Source organism: Muscardinus avellanarius (assembly GCF_963383645.1).
Source record: "Muscardinus avellanarius genome assembly, chromosome: 19".
Classification (NCBI taxonomy): Eukaryota; Metazoa; Chordata; class Mammalia; order Rodentia; family Gliridae; genus Muscardinus; species Muscardinus avellanarius.
In genome coordinates, this window is record NC_137805.1 from 34,696,183 (window position 1) to 34,721,897 (window position 25,715).

At 51.6% G+C, this 25,715-nt stretch overlaps 1 protein-coding gene across 3 annotated transcripts in view; it reads left to right on the forward strand.

Annotated features, from left to right (window-relative positions):
* Nucleotides 1-14,205: 14,205 nt before the first annotated feature.
* RIMS4 (regulating synaptic membrane exocytosis 4) overlaps nt 14,206-25,715 on the forward strand; it is a gene marked incomplete at both ends in the record, with an annotated part of 65,777 nt that continues 54,267 nt past the window's right edge. For all 3 annotated transcript variants that reach the window (XM_080716558.1, XM_080716559.1, XM_080716560.1), the window contains one exon: nt 14,206-14,302. In XM_080716558.1, coding sequence (XP_080572684.1) covers nt 14,206-14,302 — 97 coding nt within the window. The remainder of the gene's footprint in view (nt 14,303-25,715) is intronic.

Genomic DNA, 25,715 nt, shown 5'->3' on the forward strand with positions numbered 1-25,715 from the left:
TCCCTGTTGGAACACGGGTCAGTGTTTCAGTAACGGGGACATTATTCCATTTAAGAAGTTGTTTCCATTTTGCATGGGCCGTGCTGCCTGTGATAGGGCTCTGACTTTGATTCCTGTCCCCAAGTTCCCCCCTTGGTGATCTACTTGTTGCCCTGGCAACTCGAGTTTTGGGCTTCAGCCCTGTCTGACCGTCCCTTTTACCATACCTTGCCAGCCTGAGATGTGTATGTTCCCAGAGACACTAATAGATACCAGGGCCTCCTCTTGTCTTTAAGTAAATGTTCAGCAGTTGTTTATATATGGGGCTGAGTGATTTGTGAAGGAACAACAGAAAAAGCAGACCTTTTGGGACGCCACTTATCAACACCTATTGAAAGCAGTTCAGCTCTGGCCCCTCGCTTGCATAATTGACTTTCTGTCACTGAAGTCCTGGAGTTAAGTCCATCCATCCTTCTTGGAAGGCAGTTCAACATCACCTTCCTTTCTCTTCACTCTAAGCAGTGTTTAAAAAAATATTACCTTCAGATACATATAATGAGCAAGGTGTGGTGTTGTAAGCCTGTAACCGCAGTACTTGGGAGGCTGAGACGAGAGGATCGCAGATTAGAGACCAGCCTCAGCAATATTTAGTGAGACTTTCAGCGACCTAGTGAAATCCTGTTTCAAAAGTAAAAAAAAAAAAAAAAAAAAAAAAAAAAAGGCTGAGGTGTAGCTTGGAGGTAGAGTGCCCCTGTATAACACACATTACACACACACACACACACACACACACACACACACACACACACACACCCTATAGTGATATCTTTGAGAAGAATTTAGATCAATGTGATTTTCTATATTTCTCTTTCTTTTCTCTCTTTTGGTACTGGGGATTGAACCCAGGGGCATTCTACTTCTGATCCATACCCCCAGCCTTTAATCCCAGTATTTGCCTGTAATCCCAGTATTTGGGAGACTGGGACAGGAGGATTACAAGTTTGAGGCCAGCCTCAATAACAAAGGAAGACTTTCAACCACTTTTCAAGGTCTTGTTTCAAAATAAAATAAAATAAAAAAGACTGGGGTGTATGTAGCTCAAAAGTAGAACGCCTCTGGGTTCAATCTCTAATACTAAAAGAAAAAAAACGTAATGCCATACACACTACCAACCGCACTCAGCGTGGAGTGGCCAGAGCTAAAGATGGTTCCTGGGGCTCAGTGACATCACCGGGCTCTGGGCGCTCCTCCGAGCCGCCCTGCCGGCCAGTGCTGCGGCTCTGCCCTCAATGCAGAGTAAAGCGAAGGTTTGCCCCGACCGTGTCAGCACCGAGGGAGCCTTTCCAAGTAACCCCTCGTCCCCCCAAAATTCACTCCCCGGCCTGGGTCAAAATCGAGTCAGACGCATCAACCAAACGCTGGCCAGAGGGCTGCTCGAGTCACGAAGGGCATCGCAACAGGGCCGGGCAGAAGATGGAAGGACGCAGGCGGCCCGGAGCCTGGGATCCAGCGACCTCTTGAAGCAGCGGAAAGGAGACCTGACATGTCAGGCACGAGGTGGCCCCTCCGTGTGCCCAGCGTCGGTTCCAGGCTGTCGGGCCGCACAAGGCTCCTCCGGCCCCCCGTGATGGCTCCCCCAGGTGAAGAACCCAGGAGTGAACGTCTTGCAGAGTGCTGGAGAAACAGCTTCAAAATCGCCACCACTTAAGACAGAAAGGTTTGATTTCCTGCTTCCAGCGCAGGCTGGTTTGGGTTGCTGTGCGTATGTGTGAGTGTGTGTGTGCCTGTGTGTGTGGGCACACTCTGCTCCCTGTAGTCTTTTTATTTTTTTATTTTTTTGCGGGTCTGGGGATGGAACCCAAGGGCATTTGACCTCCAAGCTACACCCTCTGCCCTATTTTTTATTCTTTTTTTGAAACCCGGTCTCACTGAGTTGCAGAGGGCCTCACTAAGTAGCTGAGGCTGTCCGCGAACTGCGATCCTCCGATCTCAGCCTCCTGAATGCTGGGGTTACAAGCGTGCGCCACCACGCCCGGCATCCCTGTAGTCTTTTGAGCACCTCGTCAGCTACTGTCTTGGGGCTCGCTTCAGTCGGCTGGGAGATGGCGGAAGCTCCCCACGCAAGCACACGGCGGCACAACTCCAGGAGACACACAGAAGTGGAACGAGCAACCCAGCAAGATTAGGCTCGGAACTGGGGCCTCCAGCATCCTTTCAGCCCAGCCCTCACTGCTGTGTGGCGCTTCGGTTGGACCCAGGGGCTTCTACCTCCAAGCTATACCCCCAGCCCTATTTTTTACATTAATTTTTAATTTTTAATTTTTTTTGCAGTACTAAGAATTGAACTTCCAAGCTACAGCCCCCAGCCCTATTTTTTATTTTTTATTTTGAAACAGGGTCTCACTAAGTGGCAGAGGGCCTCATTCAGTACTTGAGGCTGGCTACAAACCTGTGATCCTCCTGTCTCAGCCTCCCAAGTACTGGGATGACAAGAGTGTGCCACCACGCCTGACTTTATTATTTTTTTTAAAATTTTGAAACAAGGTCTCACTAAGTTGCTGAGGCTGGCTAAAACCTGTGATCATCCTATCTCAGATCCCCAAGTACTGGAATTATAGGCATGTGCCACCACACCTGGTTCTCATCAGTTTTAAAAAAATATTTATTTATTTATTTATTTATTTATTTATTTATTTATTTATTTTTATTGGTACACTCGGCTCGCTGTCCGCCGCTCCTCTCTGGAGCCTGGTGGGCTGTTGAGTGCGTTGGTCTGGTGCCGTCTGGTGAATTCGCCGCTGCCGCTGGCAGTAAGGCGCTGCTGCCGCGTCCTCGGGCGTGAGGCCAGTGTACCTCCTGTGTGGCTCTGAGCTCCGTTCCGAGTCCCCCTCCTCTCTGGAGCCTGGTGCTGCAAGGGAAGATCTCATCAGTTTTTTAACATGTGGAGAAACTGAGGATGAGACAGAGGGAGAGGGAAAGAGGGAGAAAGAGACAGAGGGAGAGAAGGAGGAAAAGAAGGGAGAGGGGGAGGGAAAGAGAAAGGGGGGATGGATAGAAAGGGGGAAGGAAGGAAAGGGGGAGAGAGAAAAGAATGGCTTCCCCAGGATATCACAACACATGCTTGTGGGTTTGCCTAAGTGTGTGTGTGTGTGTGTGTGTGTGTGTGTGTGTGTGTGTGTGTGTAGTGCTGGAGATTGAGCCCAGAGGCATTCTACCTTCAAACTATACCTCTAGCCCTATTTTATTTTCTTAATTTGGAAATAGGGTCTCGTCTCGCTAAGTTGCTGAGACTGGGTTCAAATCCATGATCCTTCGGTCTCAGTCCCTTCCTTCCTTCAGCTTCTTGACCCCCCAGCTCTCTCTTTCTTCTGGTCAGGGCGCCCTTACAGGTCAGGCTCAGACTCCAGGGCTGCCTGTGGGGTGAGGTAGTAGGAAAAGGCTCTGGATCCTGGAAAGAAGAGCGGGCCTTCTCCACCGGCCTGGGCCTCCCTTGGTTCAGGAGGGAAGTGTCGGCTTGGGGAAGGGCAAGTGGCTATTTGGGGTAAACTAGCCTAGGAGACGGGGCAGCGAAATAAGTTCCTGCCTGGAAGATGGTCCCAAGGGGGGGCTGTTCCAGCTTGAACTTAATCCACAGATGAAGTCACAGGTACCAAGAAGTTAGTGTGTGACCTGGCCCAAGTTACCCATTTCCGCCCTAGTTATTCACTAATGGACTCAAAAAACGTCCATACAATTATTTTATTCAAAGGGTACATGTTCATGGCAAAAAAAAAAAAAAAAGTCATCACATCCTAGAGGAGGCCATGAAACCAAAGATAGTGTCCCACCCAAAAGTTTTCAGTTTTACTTCCCTGCAGAAATTACCATTAATAGCTTCCTATGGCCGGGCGTGGTGGCGCACGCTTGTAATCCCCGCGCTTGGGAGGCAGAGACAGGAGGATCACGCAGGTTCAAAGCCAGCCGCGCTGGCTTGAGACCCTGCTTCCAAATAAAAAAAATATACAAAAATGGGTCTGGGAGTGTAGCCCAGAGGTAGAAGGGTTTCCAGAAACCCCAGTACCACCAAAACAATAAAAAATAAAAAATAAAAAAATAATAGCTTCATATGTATCACTTCTAAAATTTGTGTGCCTATCCAAAGATATGTATGTAAATATGTACATATACATCTTTGGGGGGACACAGATGGGATCATATTATACATACTGCTCCAATTGGTTTTTATTTAATTGTATGTCTAGGCTCTCAACACAGTTGGACCTACTTTGATGTTCTGAGAGGCTATAGACTCCCCTGCACAGCTGTATCACAGATGATCTGATGAGTCCTTAGCCGGTTTCCAACCTCTTTCTATTACAGACGATGTGATAAAAACATCCGCGTGCATAACTATCTTGGTGCATGTGTGTAAGTATCTCTGTAGAATGTAGAATTCCTGGAAGTGGAATTTGTTGCCTGTAACTGGTGGAACTGCTGAGTTAAATGGTTGGTAGATTTAAATATTTTGAAAGATACTAACAAATTAATCTCCAAAGTTTCCATCAATCGATATATACTCCCACCAACAATGTGTGACTGCATCTTTCTTTCCCCACTCCCTTCCCCTATACAGTTTTATTTTCAAGCAGTTTCTTTTTAAACTGATGGGTAGAAGACAGCAACTCATTTTTTTTTTTCTGTAGTTAAGATTCCATTAATGGTGAGAAATGCTGAATGATGGCTTGCGTCTTATAAATCAATTATATTTTTCTTTACACTGAATTTATAATTAATGTCTTTCCTCCATTTTCTGTGGTAGCAAGGGCCTTTTAATATTGTTTTATAAGAGCTTTTTGAGTATTAAAGAAACTCATCTGTTTTTCTTTTTTTTGTGTGTGTGTGGTACGGGAAATTGAACTCAGGGGCATTTCTACCTCCAAGCGACACTCCTAGCCCTATTTTTTTTTTTAAATATTCTTTATTTTTGAAACAGAGTCTCACTAAGTTGAGGAGGCCCTCACTAAGTAGCTGAGACTGGCCATGAACCTGCAATCCTTCTGTCTCGGCCTCCCAAGTACTGGAATACAATCGTGTACCACCACACCCGGCTGTAAATCATCTTTTTTAAGCATTAAAAAAAAAAAAAAACAACTTACTGTTGAGCTGGGTGTGGTGGTGCGCCCTTGTAATCCCAGCATTCGGGAGGCTGAGATTGGAGGATCGCGATTCGTGGTCAGCCTCAGCTACTTAGTGAGGTCGTCTGCAACTCAGTGAGACCCGGTTTCAAAATAAAGAATAAAAAAAATAGGGCAGGGGGTGTAGCTCGGAGGTCGAATGCCCCTGGGTTCCATCCCTAGACCCGAAAAAAAAATTAACTTACTGTAGCTTTATAATATTTCACTATCTGATGGGGTCATTACCTCTCATTATTCCTTTTTTTCCCCAACCCCACGTATTCCTGGAATGTTTATTTCCCTTATGAACTATAGCATCGGCTTGTCTAGTACCAAAGGTTCTCTTCTCAAATTTTTTATTATTATTTAAAAGCTCTTAGCTGGGTTCAGTGGTTCATGCCTATAATCCCAGTACTTGGAAGGCTGAGAATGGAGGACTGCAGGCCTGAGGTCAGCCTCAGCAACTTAGTGAGACCCAATTTAAAAATTAAAAATAAAAAGCACTGGGGCTATAGCTCAGAGGTAGAATGCCCTTGGATTTGATCTCCAGTCTCCCTCCCCCAAATTAACAACAACAACAACAACAACAATGTCTTTTGTCTCAATTCTCTTGTTCAGCCTTGAAACAAGCTTATTGTCTCAATGAGGAAACCAAGACCCATGGCCGGACTCCACACCTGCTTGAGACCTGGGCCTTTCCCTCCACTTTGTGTGATGAGTGCATGTGTATCAGTGTGCACTCGTGTGTGTGTGTGCGTGTGTGTGTTGGCTGAAGATGGCTGAGCAGAGCGACGGTCCTTGCACAGAGCTGCTGCGGCTGGAGTCTTGCTTCGGGGCAATCTAAATCAGGTTTGCAGTAAGGCCAGGCTTCATTCCTCTGTCTTCCTGTCTTCAAAGTCTCCCTCCCTCTGTCATTCTGCCTCTGCTTGTCTCTTTGTATTACAGTATCTCCCATCTCTAATCTCTTTTTCTACCCATAGCCGCCTCCTTTCCCTAGGCCTCTTACCCAAAGTCCCTGTTAATCAGAGCAGAAATTTCCCCCCTTACCTAGTTTTTCCCCCTCTTTTTGTATTAATGATAAGCCCCTTGCCAAATAGTGAGATATGGCTGGTGAGGAAGTGAAGGAAAGCGTGTCCTTGCCCTTGGCTTCCCATTGGCTGCTTTCCCAGCGGGACTTGAGCCTGATAATGACCGGTAGGAGGCAGCAGGAGGCAGTCGGCCGAGTCCTCCAGTGTTAGTGTCTCTGGCTTGGTCCCACTTTGCCTGACCCTCCAAATGACCCCAGTCAGGCTCTTGCCAATCTGGGGCTTGAGTGTCCCCTGGCCTGCTACACAACTGTGTTGAGCTCTTTGCAATTTTCTGAAGCTCTGATGTATCCAGAATCTTCATAAAGAGGTAGGACCAGAGTGTTCTACCTGTTTGATGGGGCCTGAGAGAACATAGGCTTTATCCAAGGTCGTGCAAGAAGGTGGGGGCACAGGCGCTAATAACCTCACCAGCTTCTGGCTCAGGGGATGTGTCAATGAAGAGTTGACAACTTGTTTAAATATGCTGACCACAGCGTTAATCGCCACATGAGCAGTGTTATAAATGCATTATGTGGGATACGTGCCCACCCCACGCCCCCAGGACTATCAGGTGCTACCTTAACCATCCCCATTTTATAGATGATAAGATGGAGACACTGAGAAATTTAATATTTAGTCTAATATTTAGCCTAACAGAAATAACCACCCAGCAACTACATGTCGGTGCAACTGAGTTGGGTGAAATAATAAATTAATGGCTAATATATTTGTCAGCGTCTTCATCACGGTGAGCAGAATACCTGGGAAGAACAAGTTAGCGGAGCAAAGATTTATTGGTCTTGCTGTTTCAGAGGTTCAGTCCACGGTTAGCTGGTTCCAAGGCAGAACCATCATGACAGCAGGATGTGGCCAAGGAGGGCTGTCAGCTCATGTCAGCTGGGAAGCGGGAGAGAAAGAAAGGGACCAGGAACAGGGAGAGTTCCCAAGTTCATGACCCCCGTGACCTACCTCCTTCCAGCCAGACCCTCCCTTTCACCCAGTAAATCCATTCACATTATTATTCCCTCATTGTATTTATTTGCTGATGAGGTCAGAGTCCTAACTCAATAATTTAACCCTAAGTGCTTCCTCCTCCTCCTCCTCCTCCTCCTCCTCCCCCTCCTCCTCCTCCTCCTCCTCCTCCTCCTCCTCCTCCTCCTCCTCCTCCTCTTCTTCTTCTTCTTCTTCTTCTTCTTCTTCTTCTTCTTCTTCTTCTTCTTCTTCTTCTTCTTGTTGTTCTTGTTCTTGTTCTTCTTCTTGTTGTTCTTGTTCTTGTTCTTGTTCTTCTTCTTCTTCTTCTTGTTCTTCTTGTTCCCCTCCTCCTCCTCCTCCTCCTCCTCCTCCTCCTCCTCCTCCTCCTCCTCCTCCTCCTCCTCCTCCTCCTCCTCCTCCTCCTCCTCCTCCTCCTCCTCCTTCTTCTTCTTCTTCTTCTTCTTCTTCTTCTTCTTCTTCTTCTTCTTCTTCTTTGGTGGTAGTAGGGATGGAACCCTTTCTACCCTTTCTACCCTTTCTACCTCTGGGCTACATTCCCAGACCTATTTTATATTTTTTAAAATTTGGAAACAGGGTCTCTTAAGCCAGCGAGGCTGGCTTTGAACCTGTGCGATCCTCCTGTCTCTGCCTACCAACTGCGGGGATTACAAACTTGCGCCACCACGCCCGGCAACCCTAAGCGCTTCTGAATACCAACACGAGTTTTTCTGGAGTATATTCCATACCCAAATCAGAACACGTTCTTAGGTATTTAGGGGATTTGAGTTTATAAAAGATCTTAATATCTATATTCCCATTAGCTCTAAATTATGTATTAGCCACTTGAAGGCAGATTAATCCAAGAAAATACAAGAGTCCCCTCTCACACAACGGGGCTAACACAGACAGGATCACACACGGCGGCATTCACAGGAAATCAACGATTCACCCACTTTGACCAGAATGCAAAGAAGGGCGGGCGCGATGCGCAGATACAGACAGCACAACCCAGTCACACTCACGCAGACACCGACACACACTCAGAGACAAGGCAGACACAAAGAGCGACGTGCTCGCAGTAGAAGACACAGCACACACACACTGGACCCAACACAGGCCGCCCTCTTCGGCCTCTGTCATCTGTCTGTCTGTCTTTTTCACACACCCAGTACCCACAAAGATCAAGATGCATGTTGCATATAAAACCATGCTGGACACACTCAACACAGGAACGTGCCCCTTGCAAGGACAAGCTCAGAGACAAGGTCGTTGCCACGCAGGCAAGGACACAGATATGCAGAGAATGTGTGCATCCAGAGTCGTGCACACATAGGTAGATACATGAGTAGAGAGGTCACACACACACACGTGCACACACACACACACACATGTGCACACACATGCACACACACGCCAGCAGGCAGAACACAGACAAGATCAGTCTCACTTACTGTAGGTGAAAGCCGCTTGCTCTCAGGGGCTTTCTGATTATGCAAATGCTCAGGGCATTTCCAGCAGCGTGTTGGCTTAGATAGAGGAGAGCTACTGGAAGAGGTGGGCTCCATGCACCTGAGCCGTCTTCTCTGGATGCTCAGACACTCAGCAGTACCTTTGTCCCTTGTCCCAGCCAGTCCGCCACCTGATCCTGCTCCAGTGATCCCTGAGACTCTCTTAGGCCCCGTCCCTTCAGCCTGGGCCTTGTCTCCCGCCCAAGCGGGAGTGTAGCCTTTCCTCTGGCCTCGGTACCCCAGTCCCCAACCTCCTGGACGACCCTTTCCTCAGCAATTTAGCAAGACACTCGGCAACCTAGCAAGAACCTGTTTCAAAATAAAGAGTTTTAGCCTGGCGTGGTGGCGCACGCTTGTAATCCCCACGCTTGGGAGGTAGAGACAGGAGGATCGCGCAAGTTCTAAGCCAGCCGCACGCACTGGCTTAGGAGACCCTGTTTCCAAATAAAAATGTAAAAATAGGTCTGGGAGTGTAGCCCGGAGGTAGAAGGGCTTCCAGGAACCCCAGTACCACAAAAAATAAAATAAAATAAAATAAAATAAAGAGTTTTAAAAAAGGACTGGGGTTATAGCTCAGAGGTAGAATGCCTCTGGCTTCAATCCCTACTACCAATAATAAAAAAGATACATTGCATGTGTTTTATGGCATTTATCCAGTTGCAATTAAATTGTTATAATGCAGTTACTAGATAATATTGTCATTAAATAATTATTAGCATAATTACTTGTTTAATGTTGTCAAATTATAAAGTCTATCAAGGCAGAGGCCATTGGACTTCATACTCGGGAGGGCTGGGCCTGTGGAGGAGCCATCCTGGATACCCGAGACGTTTTATTCATTCCTGCATTCTCAGAGTCAGGTACCAGCTGGCACACAGTGGGCACCTGGAACTTTCATTCAATGAATGTATCTGGTAAGTGTCTACTAGATGCTGGGTACTCAACAGTCAATTCATCTTCACAATGGCATTGCAGAGGGAGTGCTTATTATCTTTATTTTTTTACGAGACCCCTCTCTTAGTGTGTGTGTGTATGTGTGTGTGTGTGTGTGTGTGTGTGTGTGTATGCATGTGTGTGTGTGTGTGTGTAGTACTAGGATTGAACATAGGGGCATTCTACCTCCAAGCTATGCCCTCATCCCTTTAAGTTTTTTTGTTTTGAAACAGGGTCTCACTACATTGCTGAAAGCTGGGCGTGGTGGGGCATTCCTGTAATCCCAGTACTGGGGAGGCTGAGACAGGAGGATCCCAGGTTTGAGGTCAGCCTTAGCAACTTAGTGAGATTCTCTCAAGCTAGTGAGACCCTGTTTCAAAAATAAAACATAAAAAGGGATTGGGATGTAGCTTGAAGGTAGAACACCCGTAGGTTCAATACCAAAAACAAAACAAAAAAACAAAGCTCAAACTGGAAGCATCTGTCTGTTTTTCTGTCTCGTCCTTCTCCTGTATTTACACTCACTACTTTCCCAATTCACAATCTCAAGCTTCCTTCTCTACTGCAAACTTGCATTTGTTTTTGTTTTTTTTTGTTTACTTATTTTCATGCTGGAGATTGAACCAGAGGCATTCTACCTCTGAGCTATGCCCCCCTCCTTTTTATTTTGCTGTAATGGGAATGGAACCAAGGGGCATTCTACCTCTGAGCTACACCTCCAGCCCTATTTTTTGGTCTTTATCTTGAAACATGGTCTCACTGAGTTGTTGAGGGCCTCACTCTGTAGCTGAGGCTGTCCAAAAACTGCGATCCTCCTGTCTCAGCCTCCCAAACGCTGGGATTACAAGTGTGCGCCACCAAGGGACCCCCTGCCACTGCTGCCAGGTGAACAGGTGACCCGGAGTACAGGAGGAAGAGCACAGGCCCAGGTCAGGAGGCCCCTGTCCTGGCAACGGCTCTGCCCCAATGGGTCACATGGTTTTAGGCAGTCCCTTGTACTTTGGGGGGCTGGCTTCCCTCTCTTCCAGATGATGGAGTGGTGGCACTCTCTGGTCCTTTAGGAGTCATGGTTCCCATTTGCCATGGGTTTGGGCTTTGTTTTAAGAGCTCGACATTTATGGACTCAGTTGATGGTGGCATCCACACTGGGAGGCATTGTCCCGATGTTCTGTTGAAGAAACTGAGGCCCAGAGGGGTTAATTCACTTGCTCAAGGTCACTGTTCCATTGTGGCATAAAATATCATCCTCAAACTTAGGAGTGTAGCAGGTCAGCCGCTTGTTCTGTGGTCAAGAGTTCAGGAAGGAGCCGGGCGTGGTGGCCATGCTTGTAATCCCAGCATTCGGGAGGCTGAGACGAGAGGATCACAGTTCGCAGACAGCCTCAGCTACTTAGTGAGGCCCTTTGCAACTCAGTGAGACCCGGTTTCAAAATAAAGAATAAAAAATAGGGCTGGGGTGTAGCTCGGGGGTAGAATGCTCCTGGAGTCCATCCCCAGCACTTTAAAAAAAAGAGTTTTGGGAAGGGCTCAGCTGAGCTGCGCTGCCTGGAGTCTAGTCTCTCGTGCAGCTGCCAGCAGGTGTCAGCAGGGGCTGCTGCGAGGTTCGCCCAGGCTGGCACGCCTCCCAGTGTGGACCCGGGTGAGCCAGGAGGGCGCTGCGGGATGATTCTGACCTCGCACCACGCCTTGTGCCTCTCACATCCTCTGCTTCTCCTGGACATCTGTCAGTCACTGAGCTCAGGCCGGATCCAAGGGGAGGGGCATAGACCCCACCTTCATTGGGAGGATAGTCAAGGAATGTCCACATGTGTTTTAAGACCACCACAGTGGCCCATTTGAGAAAAGGCACATCTGGAATCAGAGTCTCCAAAGGCTGGCACGGGGCCTGTGTGCTTGGCACCACACCCAGATGAGTTTCAGCATTCAGGCCTGGGTGCTGGGCGTCTCATGGCTAGCTTCTCAGACATGCCTCTTGGGTTCTCGGGACCCTCTCCCTGGCTCCGGGACAACCTTCCGTGACCTCCCGGTCGCCTCGTCCCTCCTCCCACACGCTCTCCCTCTTCCCTGGTCTTAGGAGGCCAAGCAGAGCAGTGGAAAGGGCACAAGCTTGGGAATTAGGCCACCCATGCTCCAATCCATTCCCCGTTCCCTGTGACCCCGTGCGCGCCCAGTCCTCTTGGTTCTTCGCCTGTAAAATGGGGAGAGTGGTGCTGAAGACACCTCCTTCACAAGCCCATAGGCTCCTTTCCTCACCCAATTAAAAGTTTCTGGGCACCAACTTTATTTTTATTTTTTATTTTTGCGGTACTGGGAATGGAAACCAGGGACATTCTACCTCCGAGCTACATCCCAGCCCTATTTTTTATTCTTTATTTTGAAACAGGGTCGCACTGAGTTGCAAAGGGCCTCACTAAGTAGCTGAGGCTGTCTGCGAACCGCGATCCTCCGGTCTCAGCCTCCCGAATGCTGGGATTACAAGCATGCACCACCACGCCCAGCTTCCTATTTTGATTTATAAATTTTGAAATGGGGTCTCACTAAGTTGCAGAGGACCTCACTAAATTGCTGAGGCTGGCCGTGAACCTGAAATTCTCCTGTCTCAACCTCCCAAGTGCTGAGATTATTGGTGGTGTCTCGGCTGGCGTCTTGTATGTGGGGGGGTGGCATAATCCTAAGAACAATCCAGTGATCCTTGCCATATTAAAATCCCCTTCTGTTTGAGTGCTGTGGTAACTATGACTAGGAGAAGATAATGCTCCTGAGATTATGTTACATGATACGGCAAAGGAGATTATCCAGCTAGACCTAACCTAACCACACAACACTTTACAGGCAAGGCAAAATTTCAGGCTAGTGAGCAGATGGGTGTTAGAGGGACTCAAAGAATGAAAAGGGTTTGATATCCCGACTTGTGGCCTTGAAGACGGATGGGGCAGTGTGTAAGGGCCAGATAATCACTTCTAGGAGCTGAGACTGTCTCGTGGCAGATAGCCAGCAAGGAAACAGGGACCTCAGTTCTATAACCACAGGGAAGTAAGTCCTGCCAACAGTTCTGAGTGATTTTGGAAAGCAGATTCTTCTCCAGGGCCTGCAGTTAAGAGCCCGGCCTGGCCACTATCTTGTGAGAATTCAGGCACAGAACGCCGCTGAAGCCGCTCAGACTTCTGACCAGCGGAGCTGTGCGCTAACAAAGAGCTGCTGTTTTTTTTTTTTTTTTTAAAGCCATTTAGTTGGTTGTTCAGCAATAGAAAATGCATGCCTGTGTTACCTTACATAATCCTTAAAGCCATCCAAAACGGAGGCACCTGTTCCCATTGTACAAATGAGGAAATAGAGAGTTTCACCCTGGATCAGCCAGAAGGATGGTGCCACTGTTGGGACTGAAACGCTGGGCTGTCTCTTTGGGAGCATCTCAGTAGGCTGCTTTATAAAGAGGGGTGGGTGGGGAGGGGGCCGCCTGGAGCCTGGCTGGGGGCGGGAGCCTTGGGTCCCGGGACAGGCCGGGGTGTGTAGCGGGGGTTTCCTACAGTGATTGCTTCTTCTGTCTGTCCTGGGGCTCTGGTGTCTGGGCCTGAGGGTGTGAGGCTGAGGACTGTAGTCACTGGGGGTGTCTTCATGGGAAAGTGTGTGAGTGTAAGCTTGCGGCAGTGCGTCTCAGCTTCCTGTGAATCTGAAGGTGTCTGCCCATCAGTGTATCTGTCATGGGTGTGACTGAGCCTGTCTGGATGTGTCTTGGTGTGAATGTGTGTGTGCACACTGACGTGTGTCTGAGGTGTGTGTGTGTGTGTGTGTGTGTGTGTGTGTGTGTGTGTGTGAACGGTGCTAAGGTGGTCAGAGGAGGAGGAGCTCTAGGTGTGTGTGAGTTTGGGGCTGTGTGTTCATCCAAGCCTACGTCTGTGTGTATGAATCCTAGGGTATCTATCTGAGAGGCCATGTGTGGTACCAGAGTCTGTGTGCCTGGCTGAACTCGGTGGGCTTAGTGGGATCTGGGTGGGGGGGCGCCCCTGTACTGGAGCCCGAGTTCCAAGAAGTCCAGCCTGTCGCTCACAGTGTGTCCGCCGGTCCCTCTGTGCCTAAGTGTCCATTGCTGCACCTGCCCTTGGGGGCTCTGAGTGCGTCCATCCGTGGCTCTGTCTGCCCAGACTTCCGAGCCTCCTGCAGCTCCAACGCGCCTCTGCGGGTGCGCCAGTGACCCGGGTCGGGCCGGGCCGGCGCGCACACCTGCGCGGGCTGCCCCGCGCCCCGCCCCCTCCCCGGCCGCGCCGATTGGCTGCGCCGCGCTCGAGCCCGCCCCGCGCGGCCGGCGGGGGGCGCCGTGGCCAGAGCGCGCTGCGCCGCCGCCAGCATCAGCACCAGCGCCGGCATCCTCATCAGCACCGGCATCAGCATCAGCACCGGCGTCGCCGCCGCCCGCCGGGAGCCAGCCCCGCGCCCCGCGCCCCGCGCCCCTCGCCCGCCGCCGGCCCCGCGCCCCGGGCCGCCGCCACCACGCCGCGCGCAGTACTCCGCGTCAAGAATGGGGCGGCCAAGCTGCCCAAGCCGCCCGCCGCCGCCGCCGCCGCCGCGGCCGAGGCTCCGGGCGCCGGCGCGGGCATGGAGCGCTCGCAGAGCCGCCTCAGCCTGTCCGCCTCCTTCGAGGCGCTCGCCATCTACTTCCCGTGCATGAACTCCTTCGACGACGAGGACGCGGGTAAGCGACGCCGGGGGTGTCCAGAGCCCGAGCCCCTCCCGGGTGGGCGCCCTGCTCGGTGGGGGGGGGCGCCGTCTCCCCTCCAGCCCGGCCCCGCTCGCTCGGGGACGCGGCCCCAGGGTCGCCTTCCCCGCCCTCGGGTCCCCAGGGGCGCTAGGCGGGGCTCTCGTCTACTGCTCCCCCCCCCCCCCCGTCAGCTGCATCCCGCAGGTGGGCCCCTGGGTCGCCAGGACCCCGCTCTCCCTACTCACCTGCGTCTGCTGGACTGGGTGCCCCCTGGCTGCTCCTGGATCCGAACTGCTGCCGTCCGCGAGTCCCCAGTGTGCGCTCACGCTAGACCCAGGCCGGAGCTTTGGCCGCCTCACCCCCGGGGCTCCGACGCGCCCCCCGCCATCGGAGGTGGCGCACAGACCTTACCTCTCCATCTTTGTCTTGGCTGCACCCAGAGACTCCCTGCCCGAGACCCCCCCGCCCGACGCCCGAGGCCTAGAGCGCCCCCATTTGTCCCTCCTCTCCCCCACCCCTCCAGGCTGGGCTCGGGACCCCTGGTTGGTAGCCGCCTGGGGCAGATGCGGGGAATGGGGCAGGTGATGGCCTTTCCTTCTTTCTTCTGGCTCTTCCCGGAGGGAGGCGGAAAGCCGCTCCAATTCTACATTTACGTGCCCGCCAGTGTGTGCCTCTGACCTCAGATGCTCTTGTCCCTGGAGTGGCCCCTTCTGGTGGGCTGAACCCGGCCACCATCCTGCGGCTGGGACCTGCTGCTCCCAGGCCTGCGCGGGCAACCTTAGCCAGAGCCCGAGGGGCGGGGAGGTGCGCTGGGAAACCTGCTCTTTGGGGCCCGGACCAGGTAGAGGGAACCAGACAGCGCCCCCCCCCCAATATGGTTCTGGGGTGAGGAAGGTAATCCAACAACAGGTGGGGCGGCTAGAGGGCTTGGGCGGAGTCCCCAGACTGCCAGATGGAGTCAGAACTAGGTTCTAGTCTTCCTTCCTTCCTTACGTGCTTTGACCTTGGGCAAGATATGCCACTCCTGAGCCTCAGTTTCCTTGCCTGTGAAATGGGGACAGGAGTGCCTCAGACACAAGGCTCTGTAGGCTGTGATGCTGGAAAGTGCTTCTGGGAGCTGACTATTTGAATTCAACAATCAGGGAACAAAAAGGAGGAGAGCCGTGTTTGTGATGGGGAGGAGCACATATGTTTTGTCCACACTTTCAAGAATCGGATGAAAACGTGGACCTTCTTTCTAAAAAAAAAAATGCATATATGTGTATCATCTGCAAAATTTAGCCTACAGTTCTAGGGAGTCCAAGGGCCCAAGTTTTGGCGTCCTGCCTGCTAGGATCCTTGTCTGGTCAACTCTGCTAACTATGGATGGACTGGAGAGCTCGCCTGTGGGAGGGGGGAGGGGAAAAGGAAAGTTCTCCAGAATCCACAGGCTGGTGAGGAAGACCCCTGGTAGACTCGTCCTGCTGCTGACCAGAGGCAGGAGTGGGGTAAAGATGCTAACTGCAGAACCATTTTATGGACTTGCCAATTTGTAGAATTACTGAGGCCCAGCGGGTTAACTGCCCCCCCCCTTGAAGTAGCTGAGGGAGGCAGTAATATTCTTTGGGACAAGACAGATGAGGAGGACTGGGGTCCCCTTCCTGCAGTGGCTTCCACTGGAGCTAAATAGGACAGAAGAAAGAAGGCTGGCATGGGGGTCTCGAGCGAGTGAGCGGCTGTCAAGAGGGAGCCAGGTAAGAAGCGGCCCATTGCGCTGTCTCCCAGCCCCCTCCTGATGGCCAGATGCTCTCCTGGAGCTCGGCAGCCGCCTGGGTCTCAGTGGCCAGGGTGGGCAGGAGCCCAGTTTGCAGGAGCATCCGCAAAATCCGGTTTGGCTTTTTCCTAAAGCCATGCTTCACGCCATGGGTCAGACACCTGGGTCATTACTGCAGGCCGTTTGCTCCAGGTTTCACTCAAGTCAGCATATAACTTCATGTAAGATGAGTGACGTTTTTAAAGGTCTGCGTGATTTTTTTTTAAAGTAGAGTTCTTTGAATTCCTAAATGTCTTTACTTGGAAGAGACCTGGAAATCCTCTTGTGCAATCTTTCCTGGACCTCAAATGGATGAGTGTGCACGTATTTGTGTACATGTGAGTGCGTGCGTGTGAACCACCGAAGCCCTGGTGTGTGGTGTGTGTACACGTGTGTGTTTTTATAACCCAAGGTCATGCACCAGAGCAGACACAGCACTTAAGATGAAGATCCCTTTCCAGAAAACCAGGAACCCTCTTTCCGGAAGAGGATGTTTTTAGAAGGCCAGATCTCACTGTGTAGAAAATGGTTCCTAAGTGAGGAGGCTCCAGGGGAAGCTGGGAGCTGACAGTCTGGTGGGGGCCTTTTGACCCATTGCTGCTCAGCTTGAGGGCTGCCTTGAGTTTGGCAGGGGCGAGGGAGAAAGCCAACTTTCATCTCCAGAAGCATAATAGTGTCTAGCGGAAGTCAGAGGTAGGAGATGTTGTCTTGCCGCTTAATTTCTCTTGTCCTTCTCAAAGTCACTAATTTCCTCCTCAGAGAAGTCTTTTGGGGCCAGGTGTAGTGGTGTACACCTACCTGTAATCTCAGTACTTGGGAGGCTGAGACAGGAGGATCACGGGTTCAAGGCCAGCCTCAGCAACTTGGCGAGGCTCTCAGCAACTTAGTGAGATTCTGTTTCCAAATAAAAATAAAATAGGTTTGGAAGTGTAGCTTGGAGGTAGAACAGCCCAGGGTTCAATCTCCAATATAACACACACACACACACACACACACACACACACACGTTTTGGATTTATTCCTTTAGGACGACAACACCGTGCTTACAAACTAATTTTTAAAAGCAGTTGGAATCATCTCTCTCTCTCAGCTACTGGACAGAGGCTGCTTTGTCGGGAGGCTGTCAGCAACGGGCTCCACCTGCCTCTCCTCCTCTGCTGGCTGCCCTCCCTGGTCCCTGGGGGCTGCCTCCCAGGTGTGTCCCTGACGGGCCTCTGGCGCATCAGGAATGGCCCTCTTGTTGCTGCTTCTAATTCTGGTTGAATGTGTCTTCTCCATCCACCAGACTGAGCCGGAGCCATCTCCAGGCCTCGAGTGTCGCTTTTAGCTAGTTTCCTGAAGAATGGTATGAAAAGGAGACATTTTTTTTAAAGCTGTAAATGGGGCAGAGCACATTCTCTTTGTGGACTTGGGAGGACTGGACACTGAGGTGGACAAAAGAAGCTGTCCTTTCTTCCCACCCCTCTTTAGCCACCCTCTTGCCCAGGAGGCTGGTCACTGCAGGGTCCTAGAATTCCCACCTAGGGACCTATTCTGAATGCATTTCCTACAGTGTTGCCTTTGCCCCCTTTTCAGAGGATGCTGGGGCTTTAGCGACGCAGGTACTGGGGTCATTTTTTGTACCTATGGCTTGTTGGCTTTATAATTGGGGGGGTTGGGGGTAGAGAATATTTAGACATGAGACCCCTGTATGAGGAAGAAATAATAACAGGGACCCCTAGGATCAATGTTTTAAAACCATTGGGACAGGTGTCTTTCTAGGCACTTTAAACGTTATCTTAATTTGTTCATCATGGTACCTTTATAAAATTGAATGTCCTATTAACATCTCCATTTTCTGAGGAGAAAACCGAGGTCCAGACATAGTAATTTGTTCAAGGTCACTCAGCTAGGAAATGGGGAGATAGGATTTGAACTTGGGCAGTCTGACTCAAGCGTCTATGCGTTTACTCATCCTGTGGCTTGCTGGGCAGAGGGCTTAGAACTGTACCCGGCATGAGGTAGGTCTCAGTACACATTAGCTCTGATCTCTCTTATTACCAAGTGCGAGTTATTTCTGAGCATGACCGTAAAGAAGAATCTGTGGGTTTGGGCAGGGAAAAGACTGAGTCTCACAATGTTAGCTTTTATAATTTTACTAGGCAAATTTTATTCATTGTTACCGTTGTTGATGTAGGACTGGACCCTCCTTCTTTGAAACAGTTTAAATGTGGAGATTTGGGGGGACTTACATGCCAGCTAGAGGGTGGAAAAGATTCTGGCTGACTGTTTTCCTGCTCTTCCTGACCAGCGTGTTTGCATCACATCTACAGGCCTGACCCTGCCACTCTGACTTGGGGAGTCTCTGGGGAGCAGGGTGGATCCCATTTTTAGCAGCTGCCGGAGGGGGTTCTTGCACTGGGGTCTGGACTTGAGGAATAGTGTCCCTGAGCCTGACCAAGTGGTTTCGGCATCCAGTTCTCCCCCACCCGCCCAGGAGAAGGGCGGAGAAGTTGGAGCAGCCAGCTCTGATTTGCCCATAGCATGGATGCTTAGATCCAGCGCAGGGAGGAAGTTGCCATGGCAACACCAGCCGGCTACCGGTCCCTCTCTCAGCAGCACGGGCCACATCTCTGGGCTGGAAAGCCCTTCATGGTACCACCCTCTTCCGCTCAGACCAAATCCGATGGAGGGGGGCATGGTGGATGAGACAGAAAAACGCATACCGTGGCCTCCCTCCACCCTTGTATTTGGACAGAGGGGAAATGAAGGTGGTTGAGTGAGTTCTGGGTTGTAGAACACAGGTTCCCATATCCTGCCAGGCAGCTTGTGGCGGGGGAATTAGAGTTCCAGTTCCTGACCCCACCCCTGGTACATGAAGTGACCACATGGAGCAACCCCCTCTCCCCCCACCCCGGAGTTACACTGTTTGGCAGAGTTTTCCTTCCCAGACCCAGCACTAATTTTTGTCCTTGAAAACTGACCTGAGCTTTTTCTGGGAAGCAGAATGTTCTGCTGTCCCACCCCTTCCTCTGGAGATGATGGGAACCGGGAGAGTGCTCTGGCCCTAGAAGGGGCTGGGCTGGGTGGATGAGGGGAGGTCTTGGCATAGTCTTCCAGATCAGGGCACCTGAGGGCATGCGGTTGCTGCTTTGAGGCGCACTTCTAGGGCCGGTCACTTCCCACCCCCTTCACCCCCCCAGGCTGTAATCTCCTCTACATCTTGGGAGCTAAAGCATGGTAGAGAATCAAGCCAATTATTTTAATGGTTCAACTTGAAGGGCAGGGTAAGAGTGTGTGGACCACAACCACTTTATTTTAATCAAGTTACCCTGAAAGAAGTATCTGGGGAAAGCCAGGGACATGAGAAGTTACCCCTCCCTATTACACCAGCCCTTGGCTTGCGGTCTGCTCTGCTCTGAGATGTTGGGGCGCTTTCCTAAAATTTCCCGCCCCTGGGCGTGTCCCCTTCCCCATCCCCAGGCTCCCAGACTCCTGGCTTCAGCTGCCGGGGTTTGCCGTTGCCAGGGCCCCACCTGGTTGTTTTTGGTGGGAAGGAGGGGGGAAGGGTCCATCCTCCTCATTTCCCTTTGGGGATGAGGCTCTGCCTTCCTCTCCACCCACCCCCAGGCCCAGAGGCAGAGCCAGTTCCAACTGCTGCTGAGTGGGGGGCGGGCGAAGTGCGGAGGAGAGCCGGAAGAGCCGGGAGCGCTGCCCTCGGCTGCCCTTTTCTCCCGTCTCCCGGCCTTTTTTCAGCGGTCACAGCCATTGCTCCAGCCATCTGTCTGTTACAGGCTTTGGTGAGGTACTCAGAAGGGCGCAGTAGGGTGGGTGCCCCTACTACGGCCCCGCCCTCTGGGGTCCACATCCACCCCACTGTCTTTCTGTGGTAGGAAGATAACTGGCCTTGAATTCGACTCCTTGCCCACCCTGTGGCCTCAGTACGTCCCTTGACCTTCCCGAGCCCCATCTGGAAACAAGAAAGGGTTGCTACCTCGGTCCTGAGCATCTCAGGGTGGTAGAAATAAATGGACCGAGGGGCCCGCTCAGCCAAGCATCTCAGTGAAGCTACCGCGACCTGCAGGGGCAGCTATGGTTGCGGACGTGCCCATTTTACAGATGAGGAAAGTCGGGCAGCTGGAGCAGTCGAAGGAGATTCCACCCGAGTTATGTTCAACCGGAGACCGCCTTCTGCCGCTGGGCAGGCAGCGAGCTCCCAGGCGGCAAAGGGCTCTGAGAACTTCAGGGGCTGTCCTTGTGATATCATGACAGCAAGTGACGAGGGCCAGGGTTCCGGAGCCTGTTCGGGTCCCCATGTACCTCCCAGGGCCGGGCACCCTGCTACAGTTCCTTCTGGCCTGATGAAGTGCCTTCCTGGCCATCGCTTCCCCGACAATCGATCCCTGTCAGTGGGCCAGCGGCTGCTGCGGCTGCCTGGCCTCCTTGAAGAATCCAGTTGTCTGTCCTGGCCCTGGGGGCCCAGCCATCACCTGCCTCTCCAGGCCGATGTAGGCCAGTGCTGGATTATATTTAACGCTGTGCTATTTCCACTCACAGCTCCAGCGCGCCGTCCCCCCTCCCCTTTCTCCTTCCTCCCCCTCCCCCTCCCCTTCTGATTCACTCGGAAACTGACGAGGCTGATGTCAGCGCCTTATTCTTAGCCCCCGTAATTGTAACTGCATTTAGCAGCGCGCACTTCATTAACAGTTTCTGGGTGGGGGAGTAAGATGACAGTGTGGCTGAGCGGGGCCTCGGGTGGAGGTGGGAAGAGGGCAGCTGTGGCCGGGTCAGCTGCCTGCTTCGGACGGACCAGCTGGGTGGGTTCCAGGTCTGGCTTTCCAAGACTGGCAGTCCTGGAAGGACCCTTGGAGAGCAGCTGGCCCTTTCTCTCCGTCAGGCAAGGAGAGAGATGGATGCTCAGAAGCAGAGTGGCTCGCCAAGGTCACCTGGGAAGGACCCAGAGTTCCAGCCTCTTTTTTTCTTCTCTGGCATTTACTAATTCAACCAATATTTAATTAGCTGCTCAGTGCTTAACGACGTGCTAGGTGCTGGAGGTAGATCAGGGAACAGGTCGCACATGGTTTCTGCTCGTATGGAGTTATGTTCTGGGCTGAGGGACGCACGATAACCAGGAAATCAATTACAAAAATAATTCTGGAGCCAGGCATGGTGGCGTATGCCTGTCATCTCAGGACTTGGGAGGCTGAGATAGTAGGACCACAGGTTTAAAGGCAGCCTCAGCAAGTTAGCAAGGCCCTCAGCAACTTATCATAAAAAATAAAATGGGATGGGGGTGTAATGTGGAGATAGAATGCCCCTGGGATCAATCCCCAGCACCAAAAAAAAAAAAATTTTTTTTTTTTTGCTTTTGTGGTTATGTTAAGTAAAATTAAAATAAAATGGTGCCGGCGTTGGATAACACTAAAAAGTTAGCGAAGGCTTATTGAGTGATGTTTGAGTTGAAGCCTAAAGGGGAATTTGAGGGGCCAGAGTGTTCCAGGCAGAGAAACTGGCTATGCAAAGGCTCTGTGGTCAGTGGATTTGGGTTTTTAGGGAAAAGAAGGCAGGCCCCATGGTCAGAGGGGGTGGGTGAGGGGAAATGAGGTCAGAGTAGCACATGGGGGAGAGATTATTACAGCCTAGAATGTGCTGTGGAGTTGGGGCACATTTCTCCACCTATCTGCCCCCTCCTCTCCTCTCTCCTGACCCCTCTTGGCAGCTTCTTGGGCTGATGTAGCTGAGTACATCCCTAGGGGCTTCCATGGGGGACAGAAAGAACGTGGCTTTGGAGTCCTACACACCTGAACGGACATCCTGCCTCTGCCACCTCTGCTGTGTGACTGTGGGAAGTCGCTGCACCTCTCTGGGCTCCAATTTCTTCCTCTGTGAACTGAACGATAATAAAATAAATGTTTCAAGTCGGGTGTGGTGGCGTGCACTTGTAATCCCAGCATTTGGGAGGCAGAGACCGGAGGACAGCCTCGGCTACTTAGGGAGGCCCTTCACAACTCAGTGAGACCCTATTTCTAAAATTAAAAAAAAAAAAAGACTACAAAACAGGGCTGGGATATAGCTCAGAGGTACAATGCCCCTGGGTGCCATCTCCAGTACCGCAAAAATAAATAAATAAATAAATAAATAAATAAATAAATAAATAAATAAATAATTGTGGTTGTGATATAATGTATAATGTACAAATGCCCCTAGCCCCGAGCTGGACCTGCAGGATTAGGTGTCCTCCAGGGTGAGGACTAGGGGATAGGGGTTTAATGCCAGGCGTACAGTGGGGAGTGTCAGCCAGCTCTGGTTGCTGCAGGTGTCATAGTTGTGGGTCAGTTTGCATGCGGTGGAGCAGAGGTGGCCAGTCTTGAGGGAGCCCCAGAATCACCTAGAGGGTTTGTACACTGACAGCTGGACCCCACCCTAAGTGTTTCTCATTCAGTCTGGAATAGGCCTTAAGAACCTCATTTCTAACAATTCGTCAGGTTACGCTACACTGAGGGCTGCTGGTCCAGGGCCCCCACGTGGAGAACCACTGGGTTGGAGAGAAAGGCTGGAGAGAAATGGAGCATCTTTTTGTTTGTTTGTTTTTTGTTTTCGGGACTGGGGATGGAATCCAGGGGGCATTCAACCTCTGAGCGAAACCCTCAGCCCTGTTTTGTTTTGTTTGTGGTACTGGGGCTCCTGGAAACCCTTCTACCTCCAGGTAACACTCCCAGACCTATTTATATATATATATTTTTTATTTGGAAACAGAGTCTCTTAAGCCAGCGTGGCTGGCTCCAAACCTGCGCGATCCTCCTGTCTCCGCCTCCCAAGCGCGGGGATTACAAGCGTGCGCCACCACGCCCGGCTCAGCCCTGTTTTTTATTCCTTATTTTGAAACAAGGTCTCACTGATTTGCGAAGAGCTTCACTAAGTAGCTGAAGCTGGCTTTGAACCTGCGCAGCCCTCCTGTCTCAGCCTTCCAAATGCTGGGATTACAAGCGTGCGCCACCACGCCCAGCTTTGTAGCATCTTTTCAATGTACCTCATTGTGTCTTAGACCCTGGGTACCAAATTCGGACCTGATGTAGTCTTCAGGCCCTCCCGATTCTGTCATGGTCTCTGGTCCAGATGAGCCTCTGCTGCTGCCTGCCGCACACAGGGCTCACCGTGAGGACCCCGGGAGCCCTTTGGGAAGCCAACCGAACACTCGTAAATGAGTCGGCTCTGATCGGGTAGTGGGGCTGTTGGACTCCAGCAGCCTGCGGGCTCCTGAAGCAGGCTTTGGTCTTACGCCTCTTAACAAGACAGAACAGGGCGTGGACCCTTTCCTGCTTCAGGAAAGGTAGGCATGGCTGTGTATTTAAGCCCAGAGGTTCATTAGAGGACAAATCTCTACTAGGAAGACAGAACTGTGGATGTGAAAGGGGCATAGCACTGGAAAGTGCTAACGGGGTCCCCGGTCATTACCTAGGGCAGGCTGGGATTTGGAAGGGAATCGGACCTTGTGACCTGATGAATTTCTCACCCAGCCCAGTACCACTCAGGATCAGAAGGCGGAGGCACAGACATAGTTTCCAGGGGAGGTGTGACCTAAACTCCTAGGGAGTGCTTTCTGGGGGAGGGGGCCTGGGGTAAGAAGCATGAGCTTCAGGGGCCCGGGGGCCCAAAATTGTGTCTCTGCCACGTGCTGGCTCCCTGTTCTTACTACGTATGTAACTGATCTGGGCCTTAGCCGTGTCCTTTGCAAAATGCAGCGAGAGTTGTGAGATGCCATGGGGATCTGAGGCAGTGTGTGTGTGTGCAGCACACGGAAAGCAGCCCAGCCACGGAATCTGCTGCCATTCCTGTGGATGCAGACTTCCCGCAAAAGAGGCGGCGCGCCCTGGCCGGAGGAGGGGCAGGAGCATGGGGCACGCGCTGCCAGGGGCCGCGGCCCGGCCCTGGTCTGGATACGCGTGTTTCCTGTGCCCCAGGGGCGGCATTAGGGCCCGAGAGAGGAGGGTTCCTATCAGCCGCCGAGTCCCCGCGTCTCCTGTGACCACTTCTTGGCTTCTTGGGCCTCAGGATCCCTACACGCAGAGCAGGAGTCTAGTGGGCTTGGTTTAGGTCCAGCCAGTCTCCCAGGGGAGCAGCACCCTTGTCCAAGCCTCCTCGAGTCTCCTGCTTTGAATTTCTCCACTCCCTTCCCTTCGTCCAGTTTTTCATCCCTGAGAGTCCCTTCCTGCCAGAGTTTCTCTCTAGAGGATCGTGGGGGCGGGGCCGGGATCAGGGATGGAACCCAGGGGCATTCTACCTCTGAGCTACATCCCCCGCCCTTTTTAATTTTTTTGTTTGGAAACAGGGTCTCACTAGGTTGCTGCAAGTCTCACTGTGTTGCTGGCCTCCAACCTGAAATTCTCCTGTCTCAGCTTCCCAAATCCTGGGATTACAGGCAGCACCCCCCCAGTTTCTCTAGATAATCCGTGTTAGACTGGTCTTTGAATAAAATTAAAAACAAGTGTTTGGGGGATATGCAGAAACAACAACATTTTATTTTATTTTTATTTTTGCAGTACTGGGGATGGAACCCAGGGGCATTCCACCTCTGAGCTCTACCCCCAGCCCTATTTTTTATTCTTTATTTTGAAACAGGGTCTCATTGAGTTGCAAAGGGCCTCACTAAATAGCTGAGGCAGTCCACGAACCCGGATCCTCCCGTCTCAGCCTCCCAAATGCTGGGGTTAGAAGCGTGCGCCACCACGCCCAGCAGACAACGTTTTAAACGAATGAAAAATATCCAGTGAGAAGCATCCTGGGCGCCCCATCTTTGGATTCTCTTGTCCCTTTCCCAGTACAAGCGCTGACACCTACTCTGATGACCCCGATGCCACTGTTACTGACCGTAACATGTGTGTGGAAAGCCAGATGACCCAAAGGACAGCCCAGGAGCCTCCGCTCCACAGTCCCATCCCCACACGCCGCCTTCACGCTCCCCAAAGCTGCCAGTTCTTTCTTCTTGGTTTCCTCTTATCGGGTCTTACTAAGCACGTATGGTGGTCAACCCAGCCCTGTGCCAGGCACAGTGAGGGCTCCAGAGAAGTAGCCTGTCCCAGGCATGTGGCCTGGTGGAGGAGCAGTTCAAACGCTGCAGTCAGGAGCCTGGCTCTGAGTCCTGGCTCTGACAGTCATTTCCTGCGTGATGACGAACAAGTTTCTTAACCTCTCTGCGCCTGCTTCCTCGTGTGTAAAATGGGCTTATAACAGCCCCCTCCTGCCTCAAAGATGTCATGAAGCTTAAATAAATAAATATTTGCCAAGTGCTCTGTAGAGAACCTGGAGCGTACTAAAAGGATGTCGGAAGAGTTAACGCTTGTTATTTTCGAGCCTTTGGGCTGGAAGTCTTCTGGAGGTCATCTACTCTGACTGTCTTGGTAGGGGACCAGAGAGAGTGATGCAGATTTGCCCAAAGACTCACAGCGGGTCTGGCCTGGCCGGACTAGAAACAGCGCTGTCATCAACTCCTGATGAGAGCCTCACCTCTGGTACCTCAAGTGGCCACGACGGACTTCCCGAGGCTTCAGGCCCACACCCTGCGTCTCCAGCACTCGGTGTCCCTGGCAAATACCACCTGGAGTCACCCTAGAGTGGGTGGGGGGATGCGTCACTAAT